The sequence below is a fragment of the Meles meles genome, chromosome 2, assembly GCF_922984935.1.
Source record: "Meles meles chromosome 2, mMelMel3.1 paternal haplotype, whole genome shotgun sequence".
In the NCBI taxonomy this organism is placed as follows: domain Eukaryota; kingdom Metazoa; phylum Chordata; class Mammalia; order Carnivora; family Mustelidae; genus Meles; species Meles meles.
The window spans coordinates 65,382,467-65,399,032 of NC_060067.1; the positions used below are offsets into that span (position 1 = coordinate 65,382,467).

Below are 16,566 nucleotides of genomic sequence, written 5' to 3' on the forward strand. Positions count from 1 at the left end.
CCCTGCAGGCTCTCTCCCTCCCTTCGCTCTTTGACCCGGAACTTGCTCAGGGTCACCTCCTAGAAGACTACCCTGCTGGCTGTGTGCAGGGCTGTGTACCTCCCACCCCTCCTGTCCTCCCCTTCCATCCTTCCATCTTCTAGCAGCCTCTTGCCCTCAATGTTCTTTGCTGTCTCCCTCCTTGATATAAGCCCCTTGTGTTTGGGGATGTTTCCCTTTCATCCACACGGTACCTCCCAGGTCTAGAATCTCGCCTGGCGCTCACAGTGGGTTTTGCGTGCATTTTTGTTTAGTGGATGCATGAATGCATGAGTCAATATGTCCGACATACAACCCTTGAGGCTTCCTCCTTCCCAGGCTCTGAGCCACAGACAGAATGACACAGAGCTCCGTCCCAAGGAAACCAAAGTGTGCGGGTTCATACAACAGTGTTCCGTTAAAATGTCTTGCTTTCAAGTGAAGTGAGTCCCACAGCACAGAGGGGCCCTGCACGGATTATACCACTTAGCATTGCAGGTGTGCCCTGGGGCTGGCAAAGATCCCCCAAGAACGAGAACAGCTCTGTCAAGTGCTGTAGCAAGGGGTGAATTTTGTTTCTTTTTTTGTTTCACCATTCCTTCTTGGGGTTAGAACTAGATTGGACCTAAGCCCCTACTTGGCACCGTGCTTGCTGTGTGGCTGTGGACCAGTTACTGAACCTCTCTGTGCTTCCGCTGCCTCCTCTGTAAAGGAAGGATGAAATTGCCCACTGCTTAGCGTTCTTCTGAGGACCAACACCAGTGCCTCGCGTGGGCCTGGCGAGGCCAAGATGATGCCCCCCTCCACGATGTCTTCCTGATCACAGACTTGGGAGGGGGCTTCCCTGGGCCTCCTGAGGCTCCACCTAGAGCCTAGGCTGTGTGCAGACCATCCCGTTATTGTTCCCGCCACCCCACAGCATACAGGTGCACACTCATTGGTCTGCCCTCCGGGCGGGAAGGGGGGTGGGTCGGGACTCCTCTCTGGCCCCGAGCAGAGAGTGAACACTGGACAAGGGCATGCACAGATGGCCCACAGGCCCACATGAAGGCTGGGCTGTGAAAGGAAATAAGCCGTTTTCACTCATGTCTTGTTGAAGGTGAGTAATGGCAACGAGGATAAAAACGCGTCTCACTTCTTGCTGTTGAGCGTAACCCAAGCGAGCGGACGCCTGGAGTTGGGCTGTGTGAATTACCCGCTGGAGAGGGTTAAGGCTCATTTCACAATCTATAAAATCCTGTGCTGGGGGACCATGAGGTTGTCGCTGTGTGTGGCTGTGATCGGTGTGACTCTCCGACGGCCTCAGCAGTTATTTAAAAGGAACCAGACATGGGCAAACCTCACTCCGCCTTCCTTCCAAAGCGCCCACAAATTTTACCTTAATGGCCGGGCTCTTGAGAGCTTTTATGTTTCTGCTCGTATGACGGTGATTTTGCTGCGGAGCAGGGCTTTGGGCAGCGCTGTCTCCGAGTCTCTGAGGCTTGGGTCCTGCGGGAAGAGGGGGGCCAGGCTTCACCCAGCTTTGTAGCGCTGGAGCCCCCCGAGGGGTGGTGAGCCCTGAGATCACCTGGCCTCACGTCCCCGCACTGAAAGAACCTGAGCTGTCCTGTCCCCAGTCTCTGCTTCTGCTCCCAGGGGCAAAGCCTCAGAGCCCTGTCTTTAGACGGCCTTGTGGAGACAGAGTTCACATACCTTCAAGTTCACCCACTCAAACCAGTTCTCAGAATATTCAGATACAGGGCACCTGGGTGGCTCAGTGGGTTAAAGCCTCTGCCTTCGGCTCAGGTCATGATCCCAGGATCCTGGGAAGGAGTCCCGCATCGGACTCTCTGCTCAGCAGGGAGCCTGCTTCTCCATCTCTCTCTGCCTGCCTCTCTGCCTACTTGTGATCTCTGTCTGTCAAATAAATAAATAAAATCTTAAAAAAAAAAAAAGAATATTCAGATACAGTCAGCCATGACTACAATTAAGGTTAGCAAGTTTTCATCACCCCAAAAGAAGCTCCATGCCTGTTAGCAGCCATCCCCCGCCCTAGGCAAGCACTGAGGCACCTTCTGTCCCCGTAGATGGGCACAGCTTTTGACATTTGATGTCTTCTTTGCGTGGAGCATCCATCAGCCTTCTCCACCCCAGTCACATCTTTGGGGGGCAGCACCATAGCCACAAAGGACCTGAGTGTGAATCCCTGCTCTGCCCCTTACTCCCTTCCATGCCCTGAGCAAACCTCCACCTATGGCCTTTGTTTCCACAAATGCAGAATGGGAACAGTTACCGAGGACCTCATGGGGCTGATGTAAGGGCTGGAGGGTCTTGGGGCAGCCTCCCGCCCACGCCAACACACGCTTGGTGCCCATGGCACTACGGGGAGCTTGGCCGAGTGTGTCATCAGCGCCCTGCCTCCCACCGCCCCTGCCCTGTGACGTCTGTGTGCCCACCCGGACCCTCCGCTGGCTGCCTTGTCCCCAATACACACACCAGTCTCACACCTGTTCATCCTTCCCAAGACCCTCAGAAAGGCAAGATGGGTGAGAATATGGGGGAATCGTAGCCCCGATTCACTGCTAGGGGGAAACAGCCTCGTGGTTCCTCAGCAGGTTAACTCTCAAGTCACCAAATGACCTAGCAGAGCCACCCCTGGGTGTGGACCCCCAGCCAACTGAAAATGTATGTTCACACGACCTCGGGAACGTGTATAACAGTGTTATTCATGAGAGCCCCAAAGTGGGAGAGACCCAAACGTCCCTCACCGGATGAATGGACACATAAAACGTGGGCCCGTGCCATGGAGCAGTGTTCAGCCCTGCAAAGGAATGATGGACCGGTGCACGGCACAGTGTGTGTGAACCTTGGAAACACGGTTAACCGAACAAAACCAGTCACAGAGGACCACCTGGTGTCTGGTCCCAGGGGCATGAAAGGTCCAGAATAGGGAAATCTACAGAGACAGGAAGCAGATTAGCCATTGTCTGGGGTTGGGGGAGGAGGGAGCCTGTGGGGGTGGGGGTGATGGGCGGCTAAAGGCACTAGGTTTCCCTCTGGGGTGATGAACAGGCTCTAAATTTGACCGTGATGATGACTGCACAGCTCTGAATATACTACAAATCACTGAATTCAGCACTTCAAATGGACAGATCGTGTGGCACCTGCGTTAGAGCTCGGCCAAAGACCCCTCCCGCAGGAGACCCCCCTGTTGCCACCCATCTGGCCCTGGGCCTGGAGCATTCTGCTTATCTGTCTGTTTCCCTGGGGACAGGGACGGGGGTGGGGACGGAGCAGGGTCTGGCTTCCTCGCATCTGGACACATGGCCAGACTCAGAGATGCTGCTCATTTTTGCTGGTGGGGCTGACCTTCACCCTGGGATTTCTTTGCTTTTTAGGGAAATTCAAAAAAGATTCCACAGAGTACGTAAAGCATCTGGAACTGCCAGAGAAAAAAGAAGGTCAGAATTTGCACAAAGGGGACTTGGAGGAGGAAGCCGTGTGCCCTGATCCACTTCTGCTGGGAGGCCTGATTCCAGGGAAGCCTTTTGCCTCATTTGACTTGTGTTCCTTGCAAGAGTTTATCTTTAAACTTCTGAAAAGTAAGCAGTCTAGTTCAGCACTTTCCTGGTAACTTTGTGATCTTGGGTTTTACGATCCTAGTCAGAATAACCTGCAAGAAGAAATTATGATATTAAGTGGAACAAAAAACAAAATATCAACTAGGAGAATAACAATAAGTAAAAATCATAATCAGATGGGAAATCACCAAGAACATCCATGGAGCCAAGCACAGGTCTAAGAACTTTAGACAAATTACCTCTTTTAATTCTCAAGTACTTTTAATTCTCACAAGTACTGCGTGGTTCGTAATAGTATCCCTTTCTTTTGAAAAAAAGGAAAGCAGGAGGCACCTGGCTGGCTCAGTTGGAAGAGCACGTGCCTCTTGATCTCATGGTCATGAGTTCGAGCCCCACATTGGGTATAGAGACTACAAAAAAAAAGGTAAAATGAGGAAAGCACAGCACAGAGAGGTTAAGTAACTTGCCTAGCGTTGCACAGCTGGTCGATGGCTGAGCTGAATGTCAACCCAGGCCACAGGATTCCCTGACCTGTGTTCTTCACAACTTCCCCCCAGTCTCAACTGTGAAATTGCACACATGTAAATCCATGTGATTATTAGTGGTGTTTATCTGCTAGCGGGCAAGAGGAGGGAATTGTGTTTCTCTATTCCTTTCTGGGTCTGCGCATGTTGCCCCAATGGACAGAGATGTACTTCCTGTTATCAGAGAAAGAAAGAACACTGTTAGAAAGGATTTGGGGGATGAGCTGCTCATAGTGGGGCCTCAGCTGTTGCCTACAGGGGGAAGGGGAGTTCAGTTCAAAGAGAAGGGGAGGTGTTTGATGGAAAAGAACAGAAAAACGTGGCCTTCTTGTACCTTTCCTCCCAGTCAAGGAATTTGAGCTCAGAGAGCTGAGGAGGACTCTGGAAAGAGCCCGAATGGAGCAGGATACCCTGCAGAGGCAGCTGGCCGAGTTCCAGGTGAGGCCCCCTGGGGGAAGGGAGCACCCACATTCTGGCCCCGTGGCCCCCCGCTCAGCCCAGGGCCCTGAGGTGTCAACAAGGCAGAGGATGGAGACCTCATAGTCTGCTTAAAACCCCGTGTCACAAACCCCGGTGTCTCTCCCCTCTGCCCCGTCCAGCTGCGAGTCTCGATGTTATGTATCCTTATAAAATGTGGTGTTCTGTCCGCTGTTGGTGCCCAGAGATGGTGCCACAAGCCTTCTGCTGCTGCATGCTTATTCCACATGGCGATCTGTGTTCACTGTGTTGCCAAGTGGCGTTTGGCCCATTTCTTCCTACTGGAGCTGTGGTCCCCTTTCCCCTCGAGGCAGCCCCCCGTCTGTCCCCAGCCCCTCCCGACTACAGCAGAGGACATGATGAGTGTCCCTGTGAGTGTCCTGTTATGGGATCCGTGGTTTGGGCCACACGCCCCGAGAAGGGTGTCTCGGGGGCGTCTGGCAGGTGCTTTTCCTTGGGCAAGTATGCATAAATGTAGGCATTGCCGGGTGGCATCTATTTTAATGAAAGCAACGAGAAGAAAACGAGGTGAAACCATGCAGAAAGTCACAGTTTTTAAATGTGTTATTTTATTCTGATTATAACATTAACATATTCATGGAAGAAAATTCTGAAATTTGGAAGAGCATGTGAAGACAATTTAAACCCAATCGTTAGAGAAGCCTCGTTAGCATCTCAGTGTGCCAGTCTCGGGGTTGCTTTCTATGCACATACGAATCTGTCCATTCGTGTAGAGAAAGGTAATCTACGTCATCTATATGTTATCATGGATCCCTGTGTGTAAGTAAGTGTGTCTCTCTGTAAGTAAGTGTGGAGGGAGGCAAGGAAGGAGGTAGAGAGAGAGAGAGAGAGAGAGAGACAGACTGACAGAAAAGACCGAAATGCAAAACCACAGTTTTGACTCCCATGGCTTCCATTTTTTTGCATGGTAAGCATTTGCACGTCTCCTTCTATGTTCTTTGACGAATTGCCTCTCGTGGCCATATAATGTCTCATCAGACGGATGAACCATAACTGAGTCCCCGTTTCCCAGTCACTGAGCTCGTGGGTCACACCCGGGTATTCTATAAATGACGCCGTGCCGAACATTCCATCCAGCTCTGCTCACCCTCAGTGGCTCCCCTGGTGGGGGGACACCAGCAAGGGCCATGTGCAGGAGCTAGGGTTTCGAGCTGGGCTCTGGACCTCAGGAGCTGTGTGCTTGGTCTTTCATCGTGTGTGTGTGGGGGGGGTGCTGTCACAGTGGGTCTGCCCCCAGGGTAGTCAGGGGCCATGAAATGCCTGACGGCACAAGGAATTCCCGGATGGGTACCTGGTGCCCAGTGATTGCCCTCCAGGGGCTGTTCCTCATGCTCCCTCCAGCTGGGTCATCAGCCCCGACTTCCGTGCTCCCCAAAGTCCCACTGCAATTCCTGTTTCCTTCAGGTGTTGCTCATCACCTTTCCTGCAGCTCGTTAAAGAATCCCGAAGAACAGTGGATGTAAAAAAAAATATATATATATAGTAATAGGGCACCTGGGTGGCTCAGTTGGTTAAGTGTCTGCCTTCCACTCAGGTCACGATCCCAGGGTCCTGGGATAGAGTCCTGCATCTGGCTCCCTGCTCAGCAGGGAGTCTGCTTCTCCCTCTCCCTCTATGCCTCTCCCCTGCTTGTGCTCCCTTGCTCTCTCTCTCTCAAATAAATAAATAAAATGTATTATAAAAAAATAATAGTAACAACAGGAAAGAAAACACCTAGCTTTCCAAAACCACCACAATGTGACCCAGCAGCCTGGGCAGCAGGGAGAGGGTGTGACATGGTGGGGGGGGAGGCCTGCCCCCTTGTGTCCATGACCTTGCGAGCCAGGTGGGTTACCTAGATCCCAATCCACATCTTCAGGGAAAGACCACTGTGCCCCATGCTGGCGAGGCCTGGCATACAGATGCCCTTTCTCCATGGGTGGGAGCCCACTTCCTGCGCACGCCTCACCCTGAGGCTGCCCCTCATCTTCCCTGGCCCAGGCCTGATTTCTGCCGTGGGGCCATGTGTCTGGGGGAGCCTGGAAACAGCCAACTCAGAAGTCCAGCCCAATTGTGCTTCTGGGCCACCCTCTCTGGCTATGGGGCCAGGCTGAGCATTGATCCCTGGGAACTGTGCTTCCCCAGCGGATAGAATGAACTACTGTGAGGCCGAATGGGCCTGGAGGGAGGGCTCTAGAAGGACTGTAATGGTGGGGGCTGTGTTTGTGGCTGGCTGGGGTGGGGAGATCCAGGACATTTGAGAATTGAGTGTATGCCTTTGCAGAGAGCGGCTGCAAGACCTTCCCTGTTTAACTGTCGACTTAGGAGTTTACTTATTTACTTACCTATTTATTCATGTACTTGTTTTGTACTTTATTTCCTTATCTATTTACTTGCTTATTTATGGACTTTTAATTTACTTATATATGTATCTATTTCCTCTTTCGCTGACATGCTTTCCCATTCACTTACAAGCATGTTTATGTACTTCTTTATTCACTCTGGTGTCTGCTTGCTGCTTCTCGTGCTCATGCGTCCACATGCTCACGCATTCACGCCCTGGAGTGTCTTGCTCCTGCCGAGCGCTGAACCCCTAGGTGCCCCTTTCAGAACCAGCAGCAGAGGCTGGAGGTGGAGCTGGCGGGCCTGAAGACCTACGGGGTCATCCTGGAGAAGGAGTTTGAGAACCTGAACACGGTGCTGATGCTGTCCCACTTTGGCCTGCAAGTGATGGACTCGGGTGAGCCCCCGCCTCAGGCAGCCCCTCCCCACTCCCCATGCCCCACACAGTCCTCTAGGTCCTCACTGGCCAGCAAAACCAAGGCCATGGGGGATTCCTGGCCACTCACATGTTCACACCTGCATTCCCTCATTTCTTCACGCAGTGTGCTTTCCCACATGGGGACTGTACCCTGTCTCTGCGCTGGGTGCTGGATGGGGGGGGGGGGGTGGAAAGGTGCTGATGATCCCAAATCCAGGCCCTAGACTGGGCACCTCGGGGAGGAAGAGACCAAAAGCCCCTTCCCTTGAGCACTAGTCAGGGAGACAGACCGTGATTTACTAGGCTGCTGACGAGCAGTGTCCTGGAGGGGTCTGCCCTCCATGGACAGAGGGCATGGGCTCAGGAGGGAGGTGATTCCTATCTATGGGATGACGGCTTCTAGAAAGGCCTGGTAGAGGAAGAGGCATTTCCATCTGGGCTCAAGAAGCCAATCACAATCCCCATAGGCAGAAAAGGGGTCATAGGCACACTGGGCAGGAGACCTTGTGTTTGCAGAGAGGGGGAGGTTTGGGAATGCAGGGTGAGAGCAGGACATAGCAAGGAGAGCGTTGTATCCTCAGGCAGTAACTTATGCAGTACTTTTTTCTCTAAAGAAAAAATTCATGAATACCATTCCACTGCGAAATACTTAAATACAACTATTTGTAGGAAATCTAACGCATGAACACTCCCCTTCACTCTCTCCGGATCCCCATCAAATCCTTTCCGGGCCCCAGAGGCTGTGACTATCGGCGTCTTCGTGCCTCTCCTTCCTTCCAAGTGTCTCTCTATATATCCACGAATGGGGTGATATTAAAAATTAACGATAGTGCAAAAACAATGAATACTGTTATGCTGAAAAAAATATATATAAATTAACGATAGCAACTCTTGGGGACACCGCTGGCCAGGACCACGTTGCAAGGTCCCTAGGCCTCCTGCTTGATTGGTGGTGGGGTCTTAGCAGTTGGGGGACCCTTGGGCAGTGGCTGTTTACCAACCAATCTGACAGTTTTCAGAATTTTCAGACCCGGTTTGGCATTCTGGGGCAGCCGCCCACACTGTGTAGACAAGGGGCGCCTGGGTGGCTCAGTGGGTTAAGCCGCTGCCTTCGGCTCAGGTCATGATCTCAGGGTCCTGGGATCGAGTCCCGCGTCGGGCTCCCTGCTCAGCGGCGAGCCTGCTTCCTCCTCTCTCTCTGCCTGCCTCTCTGTCTACTTGTGGTCTCTGTCTGTCAAATAAATAAATAAAATCTTTTAAAAAAAAAAAAAAGAGGCAGAGTCACCTAGCCACAGCTTGTCCATCTTCCACTAATGGGACAGCCATGTGCGCATCACCGTCAGGGTGCTGATCTGTATGTGTCTTCGAGACCTCTCCTGTCTGTACGTGTAGATCCCTCACCATCACTGTGATGCATGGAGTCCAGAAGACACCACATCTGGGAACAGGGGGAGCACTCCTGCTCTCTTTAGTAGCAAAACCCTCAACCCAAGGGCTCTGGCACTGACAGATGGGAAATAGGCCTTGCTGCTTCAGAAGCTTGGAGACCCTCGCCTCCCCTCCCCTCCCCTCCCAGCCCTTTACCCTGATTGAAATCACCTGCCCTGGGATGACTTCCACATGAATTCTTATACTCACATAGGATAGGTGAGATTAAGGACAGGGGACCAGGCTCAAGGGCTCCTACTGAAGAAGAGGATCACACAGACTTGGGTGGCATCAGGCATGGGTGGCAGATAGGAGACACATTCTTTACCGTTCATGAAGCCCAGTGTTCCTAAACCACCGGCCCCAGCACCTTCTCTGCTCAGGCCACTCTCGGCTCCCAGCCCCTCCCCATCCAGATCACGCACTCAATTCGTTCCTAAGACATCTGAGTCCATCCCACCTGCCAAGCACTGGGCCCGGTGCCAGGAATCCTGAAATTAGCAGAGATGTTTTGTGACCTCTCTGAGCTGGCAGGCTCAGAGGTGTGGCACACGGGAAATAAACCCAGCCAAGGGATGACCTTGAGTCCCAGACCTTCCTCCAGGCGTGAGCTGGGGAGCAGGGGTCTCCTCCTTCAAGACCCCGTGTGTGTTCTCTGCCCCAGGCCCAGTGCATAGCAGGCCTCCAGGAGTGTTCGAGGTGAGGTCAGGTGAATGGAGAGAGGGTGTGCTTTGTGTATCTGCCACAGCCCTTGGGCTCTATCCCTTTGTTGTGGCAGTAAACTGCTCTGAACGCACCTTCCAACTCTGCAGCTTGAAGCAGTGCCTCACCCCTGCACCAGCAGCCCGGACCTCTCCCAGCAGCTCCGAGGCCAGCTTCCACAGAGGCACCTCTCTCCGTGGAGAAAGGACCAAAGATCCTGGGACTTACATACGGGACAGTCAGAATGGCTCTATTGACAGGCGAAAATAAATTGTGTGTGTAGGTTTGTGCAACAGACTCAATCTTTCTTTTGTGCCCAGGGCTTGGCGGTGTCTGCGCTGTAAGTATTCCTCCTGGGGGGCTAAGAGCTGAGCGGCTTTGACTTGGGAAGATTTTGGTCGAGCACTAGTCTTTCCACATGTGAGCTCCAGAGGGACTACGGGTGCATGCCTGCTCTCAGAGCACATGCGCTCCCCCCCGTCCGGGGGGGTCACGCTTTGGTTTCCTCTGTTATAAAGACAACAGTCGCCCCCCCATCATCCTCGAAGGATGGGGTGAAGATCAAGTCAGATGATTGGCTTGTCTGAGTTTGGGTTCCCCAGGGGACAGACCCTGAGATTAGGATTTGCAGGCAAATGGATTACTGGGGAGAGGAATCCAAGATGGGGAGTAGGGAAGGGGAGAGAGCCATAAAAGCGCGAACTATCTGACCAAGAAGCCATCGAGGGCAGCTGCAGGCTAAGCCCTGGGGAACCCTACAGAACCCGAGAGCATCCCACCCACTGGCCAGGGAGCTGGGGTACTTAGCCACTGCTCCCTTCACTCTCTGCTAGAGGGTGGCTTCCAGAGGGGGTAATCCCCTGTCCTTCCCAGCCTGCTGTGCAGGTGGCAAAGGGGGCACGGGAGATCAGAGTGCCTTGAGCTGGGAAACATATACTACAGGTGCAAAGCTGGCCAGGGTGCCCCCTGGGGTGGCAAGAACAGGCTTGTGGTTGGGACATCAACAGTGTCTGTTATGGGACTCTTGTAATGCTTTCTAGCCTACTAATGGATTTGCAGCCAGAAGATGGGGGTGAGGGGTCACGGTGAGTTCCCCATACACAGGGTGTAGACAGCAGGGACTGGGTCTGGCCACCTGCAGCAGAGACCTGACCACAGTGGCCTTGCTGCATAACAGAAAGTCCAGCTGTGAGCAGCAGGGTCTGGGAGAACAGCTCCCAAGAGGGAAGCAGGCACTGGCATGTGGCTCTTGTGTGTACTTGCATTGCTCCCAAGGGAGGACCTCCCAGGCTCCAGCATTGCTTCTGCACTCCAGGCAGAATGGCAGCAAGGAAGGACAAGAAGCAGGTGACAGCTGGTCAGCCTCACTTTTAAAGAGCTTCCAGAGAGCCCTACTTTCTAGAAAGAGTTTCCAGAAAGCATCTCCCACTTCCATCTCAGGGACCAAGATGGCAGCCTTTGAGCAAGAGGCCCGCAAGGGAGGCTGGGAAGTGTAGTTCCCAGAGCAAAGCTGGAGTGGGTTAGGGAGAAAGGAGCAGAACAGAATTGGAAAGGCCAGTGTGCAGTGTGAGAAGGCCTGTATGCAGTGTGGCTGGAGTCCTTGCAAAGGAGCCTGGTGTCATTCTCCACTCAGCAGACATGGGTGGTCACAGATGGTGTGTCTCTGGCGTGTTTATTGCTGGACTCAATGTCAGGGTGATAAGCCTTCACTGGTTTTGTTTGCAGCATGCTCTGTACACATTATTTCCTTTCCTCTGTACACAACATCCAATACGAGTACAAGGAAGGTCTCATAGAGCTATTTACGCATGGAAAGAGAGAAGCCCCATAACTTGTCTGAGATGCCATCAGTGAGCAGGCCAGGTGTGGTTTCCCTCGAGACCATATCCTGTGGGAATTCAGCTCTTGGCTCTGACCTTGGGGCCTGCAGTGTTGTCAAACCCTTGGCACAGGGACGTCTTTCTCTTTCCAAACCAGCTCGGCCTCTCCCTCCCTATGGTTACCTCACCCCTGTTCACCCTGACCCCCCCCCCACTTGCAAACAGCCCATGGTCATTGGCTTTCCTACTTCTTTCCCTCAGGCCAAGAGCTCCCCCAGACAGAGGCTGGCCCCAGATACACACTCAGCAAACTCACTGAATAAGAACACTGAAATTATCCAAATGGACCCTGAAGAGGATTGCCAGATTTAGCATATAAAAACACAGGACACTAGTTAAATTTGAATGCAGATAAACAAGAAATAACTTTCAGTGTAAGTATATTCCACAATATTTGGGACATGCTGTTACTGAAAACTGATTATCTAAAATTCAGATGAAATCAGATGTCCCGAATTTTATCTGGCAAACCTAGCATGAGCGACTCGCCGACCAGGCAGCTCCCGCAGCTCTGCCCTTCATTCCATCACTGGGAAGATGGATATGCTCCTCTGACACACAACAGATTGGTGGCAGTCCCTGAGCTCTCCCTGGCTGCTAGGGTCTGAGACTCCTACTTTCTCACAGAACAGCCAAGAGAAGCAGGGACTGGCAGGTCCCAAGTGAGAAGGGGCAGACCCAGGGGTCCAGGAGATGAGAGCGGGGCTCCTCAGGTGGCAGGTGGAAGGATTTACCTGTGGATGCTGGGCAGGCTCGGTTCTGGCTTCAACTCTACCTCTGAAAGCCTGCGGGACCTGGAGCACATCTTCACATCCTGCAAGGGAGCTAGAGTAGCTCAGTTTTAATACCTGACGTCTGAAAGCCAAAAACATACCCACACACAAATGTTCTCCACGTAGCAACCATGGGACTCTGAGCAGGGTACTTGCTCCCTGAGCCTCGGTGTTCTGACCTGTAAGACAGGGCAGAGTTATTATAAAAGTAAACGGAGCTGGGTTTTAGAAAGTGCCCAGTACAGTGCCTGCCCATTGCTGGAGGGGCTCTAGACATGGTTGGTCCTGTTGTTACTGATGATATCTCCGCCAGGACCCATCTGGGACACACAGGGACAAGGACAATTTTACCAACCACCTGACAGGTTCTACGCAGGTGCCCAAGCCTGTTGCTGGTGTCAGGCTTATCCCTACATCTGAACCTCTTGGCTGAAGCAATTCCATTCACTGGGTACCTGCACCACCTCGCCCTCCCACACCTGATAGGCAATCCCCCTGTAGGTCTGGTTCTGGGCCGAGGCCCCCATGGGACCGCTTGGAGGTGACGGGGCTTTGATTTCAGGAATGGGAGCCACATTTGGACAGCGTGTCCACTGTGCTCCCCCTGCGCCTTGGCCAGCAGAGCTGAAACTAAGAATCTGGGCAAGACTTGTGTCTGAGGAGGCACAGAAAGACATGCAATTTACATGTGACCTAGCACACACAAATAGATCTACAACTTACCCCAATGCAAAACAATAGTTGCCCTACTTCAGAGGTGCACTCTGACCCTCTGTCTTCTTTTCAGTTTCACAATTTCAAACTGCTGGTCACAGGCCACCAAACTGACTTCAGGACTTCCTAATCGGTCACTGTCCACAGTTTACAATCTTTCTCAGTCCTATTCACCCCAGCACCCTAAGATTTGGTTATCAGCTTGCATGGCTGGGTAGGTTGGAGTTCCAGGCCTAAACTCTGTCCTCTGTTTGTGCTGGGAGCAAGAAACCAGGGCTGAGCATCTGGCTGTGCCTCCCCGCAGGGATGCCCTGGGGTGAGACACAAATGCCCCTCATAGCTCAGAGGAGGCTGCTCCTGCTCTTGCTGCGGGAGAGTATTGAATGGGTCCACAGACCAGGGCTTGGTGTGGGGTGAGCTCGGTCAGTATTGGCCATGATGATAACCAGAGCCAGCGTCACAGGTGTGCAGCCTCCGGAATCACACAGAGGTCCACTTGGGTCCATGCTCAGCTGTTATCCTCTTGAAAATCTTAGTTTCTCTTTGAACTTGTGTCTTGTAAATGAGGTCTGCTAGAACAACAGAGGATGGCTGTGAGTAGAGGGAAGATGCCAAGCGATTATGCCCCCATAGTGGGCGGCACGTGCCCTAAGCAGTTGGCTTGGCCATCGGGCGACAGGCACTGGCGGTGACGGTGGCAGAGTGGTGACCCCGAAAGAGGGAAGGGTTCCCTGTGGCACTAGGGCCTGGACCACAGTGGGAGATGAGCTGGCCCTTCCCTGCCTGGAAGCTGTCCTTGCAGCACCTGCAGAAATCATAACTCTCAGGCCTGAGCACCGAGACCAGATCTGCCAGGCATAGGCAGTAAACCTTGTCAGTAAGTTATTGCAGAATACAGGTGTGCCCGTGGACATCGCAATAAAGTGAGCCACTCAGTAGAATTCTTCAGTGAGTTTAGAATCTCTGGATTTAAAAACTATTACAACATCGCCGAGCAAATATCCGAAGGCTTAGAATTGGGAATCATGTAAAGATTGTCATATTTGGTAGAAAAGAACACTATTTCCACTTAAAGTTTGATGAACCAATTATTAAAGAGGATGGCAATTTAGGGGTGCCTGTGGCTCAGTCAGTTGGGCGTCTGACTCTTGATTTTTGGCTCAAGTCATGATCTTAGGGTCATGAGATCAAGTCCCATGTTGGGCTTCACACTCAGTAGGAAGTCTGCTTGAGATTTTCTGTCTCACCTCCCTCTCCCCCCTCTCTCTCTCTCAAATAAACCTTTTTTTTTTTTAAAGAGGAAGACAATTTTTAAAAGTTTTCCCTTGTAATTCAAGATGGAGTGATAGAAAGCATAAGCAAGAGAATGAACCATATACAAATCATGGAGCCAAGGTGGTTTCTTGTAAAGCCTTCCCCAGTTACAGGGAATGTCAGACATTAGACATTAAAATGCCATGTATAAATTTGCATGTAAAACTCAGTTCAGATTTACATGAAACTGACTCACTGGAAAGAGTTGCATCTTTCTAGAAAAATGTTCTGCAGCCATCGTCAGGTCTACTAAAATTTGTGTTTCAAATCAATAATTGATCTAAAATTTATCCCAATGTTATCGCAGCCTGAAAAAAAACTCAGCAGCCCCCAATACTGGTTGCAATCAGCAGAAAGACCCTCAAAAAGAAAAATTATCGGAAATGGTTCACAATCTTGAGTTGCCAAGAGCAACAGATGTCACTTCCCGTTACGCTGGTTGAAAACAAGTTGCTCTAAGTATACACTTCGGTGACCTACTACATGAATGTGCAGTAAAGCAAATCTGGAAAATCTTATCATCAAGCTCTCCCATTAATAAGGTATTACTATTTGTTGTATTTTGTAATTTATGACACCGAAAATACTGGTTTCACAATTTGCAAGCTTGTGTTGTTACCCGCGTGTCCCTGTTGTTGCTGCCATAGTGTATAAGTAATAAAATATTTTAAAGGGAAAATCTTTGTATTTAATACCTTCAACCGCACCTTTCCCCCGCTTTTAAGTTAAGTCAAAAGGGTCCCCACATTTTTATTTTCCACTGAGCCCCACCAATTACGTAGCCACGTGGGGGTAACACAGGTGAGAAGCAGCAGCAGCGTCAACACCAACTGGGAACCCGAGAGATGCAGAATCTCAAACTCACCCCAGACCTGCGGGGGCAGACTCTGCATTTTCATGGTATTCAAGGTGAAGTGTAGGCATGTGAGAGCCTAAGACCAACCACCCTAGATAAAGTGGTTGGGGAGAACTTGTCCAGGTTCCTGGTCCCTTTGCGTTCTCGGTGTTACTATTAAAAGTCTGTCCACTAGAGGTCACCAGAGCCAAGAATTAATGAGTTGCTTTTCCAAGGGAGGGTGCTGTCAAGAATGGGGCTGGGAGTTACCATCTCCCCAGAACCGAACTTCTGCCTACCTCCTCAAAGGCATGTTTAACCAGAAATATGCATCTGCAAAGGGCACAATTCTGAGGTCATATCGCTGGTTTTCCCAGTGGAAACTCCAGGCAGAGGCCAGCCTGGTGGACTGGGGGAGCCGGGAACCAGTGCCTGGGGAAGCTGCCTCTCCTCTCTCGGTCTACGTGCCTCCATCCATAAAGTGTGGGCAGTTGGACCATGAGATTTCCAGGGTCCCCCTCACTTCCCATTGCATCTTTCTGTCCTGGGCCCCCAGCTTTGCTAAAGAAATAGAAACAAGGGGTGCCTGGGTGGCTCAGTGGGTTAAGCCGCTGCCTTCAGCCCAGGTCATGATCTCAGGGGTCCTGGGATCGAGTCCCACATCGGGCTCTCTGCTCGGCAGGGAGCCGCTTCCCTCTCTCTCTCTCTCCGCCTGCCTCTCTGCCTACTTGTGATCTCTCTCTCTCGCTGTCAAATAAATAAATAAATAAAATCTTAAAAAAAAAAAAAAGAAAGAAATAGAAACAAGCTCTAATCTTGTCTCCACAGGTAAGATGTCCTCTTCCTGGCCTGCAGAGTCCTAGGAGACCAGGGACTGTGCCTTGGAATTCAGGGTGTCTGGCAGGTCTGGACCTTTAAGGAACCTGGCATTCTGGAGGCCATGGAACGTAGAGTGGGTTCTGAGCATGGGTGGAGAGGCACAAGATGGCAGAGACACAGAGCTGTACCAAACCAACCATCGCACAGATGCGGAAACCAAGGTCTGGGGAAGGATGTGACTATCTCCCAGGTTCCTAGAGCCCAGAGTCAATGGGGAAGCTGCAACTAGAGCTTAAAGGTCCAGGGGCTGAAGGCAGCAACGCACTTGCCCAAGGCTTCTTTCCACGGGAGCTGGATGGATTCTCATTGCCTGGATCTCTGAGGGGGAAATAGCACATGGGGGGCTGATGTCCTCATGGGGACCTGCTTCCCAGAGAGGAGCTCAGAACCTTGGACAGCAAAGTAGGACGGGGCCTGCCGGGGTTGCCCACAATCCTAGTATTGTCAGGGTTTCTGTCAAAAAGAGAGCTGATGTCTCTCTGCTCACAGCTAGGTGCCATCCGGTTCTCCACTTGGCTCCAGGGACATTAACTGGAGACCCTCTAGCCTGGGGGGCCACATGATGGGCTGTGTCATTGTAGAGCCTGGTCACAGCTTTGACTGTGCCATTCCCCCTGCTCAAAAGCCCCTAGTGGCTGCCTATTGCTTTAGTGATGGAGCAGATGATCCTCTCTCCTCAGCTTGACGTCAATGTACTTCAG

At 51.8% G+C, this 16,566-nt stretch overlaps 1 protein-coding gene across 2 annotated transcripts in view; it reads left to right on the plus strand.

The window, feature by feature from the left end:
- LOC123937193 overlaps nt 1-9,748 on the plus strand; it is a 28,883-nt gene extending 19,135 nt beyond the window's left edge. Inside the window, exons 8-11 of one of the 2 annotated variants that reach the window (XM_045997854.1) lie at nt 3,396-3,599; nt 4,449-4,540; nt 7,190-7,319; nt 9,581-9,748. In XM_045997854.1, coding sequence (XP_045853810.1) covers nt 3,396-3,599; nt 4,449-4,540; nt 7,190-7,319; nt 9,581-9,585 — 431 coding nt within the window. In that variant the 3' untranslated portion in view covers nt 9,586-9,748. Of the gene's footprint in view, nt 1-3,395; nt 3,600-4,448; nt 4,541-7,189; nt 7,320-8,009; nt 8,118-9,580 lie in introns of those variants that run through there. The other variant, XM_045997853.1, reaches the window with a different exon arrangement.
- The last annotated feature ends 6,818 nt before the right edge of the window (nt 9,749-16,566 follow it).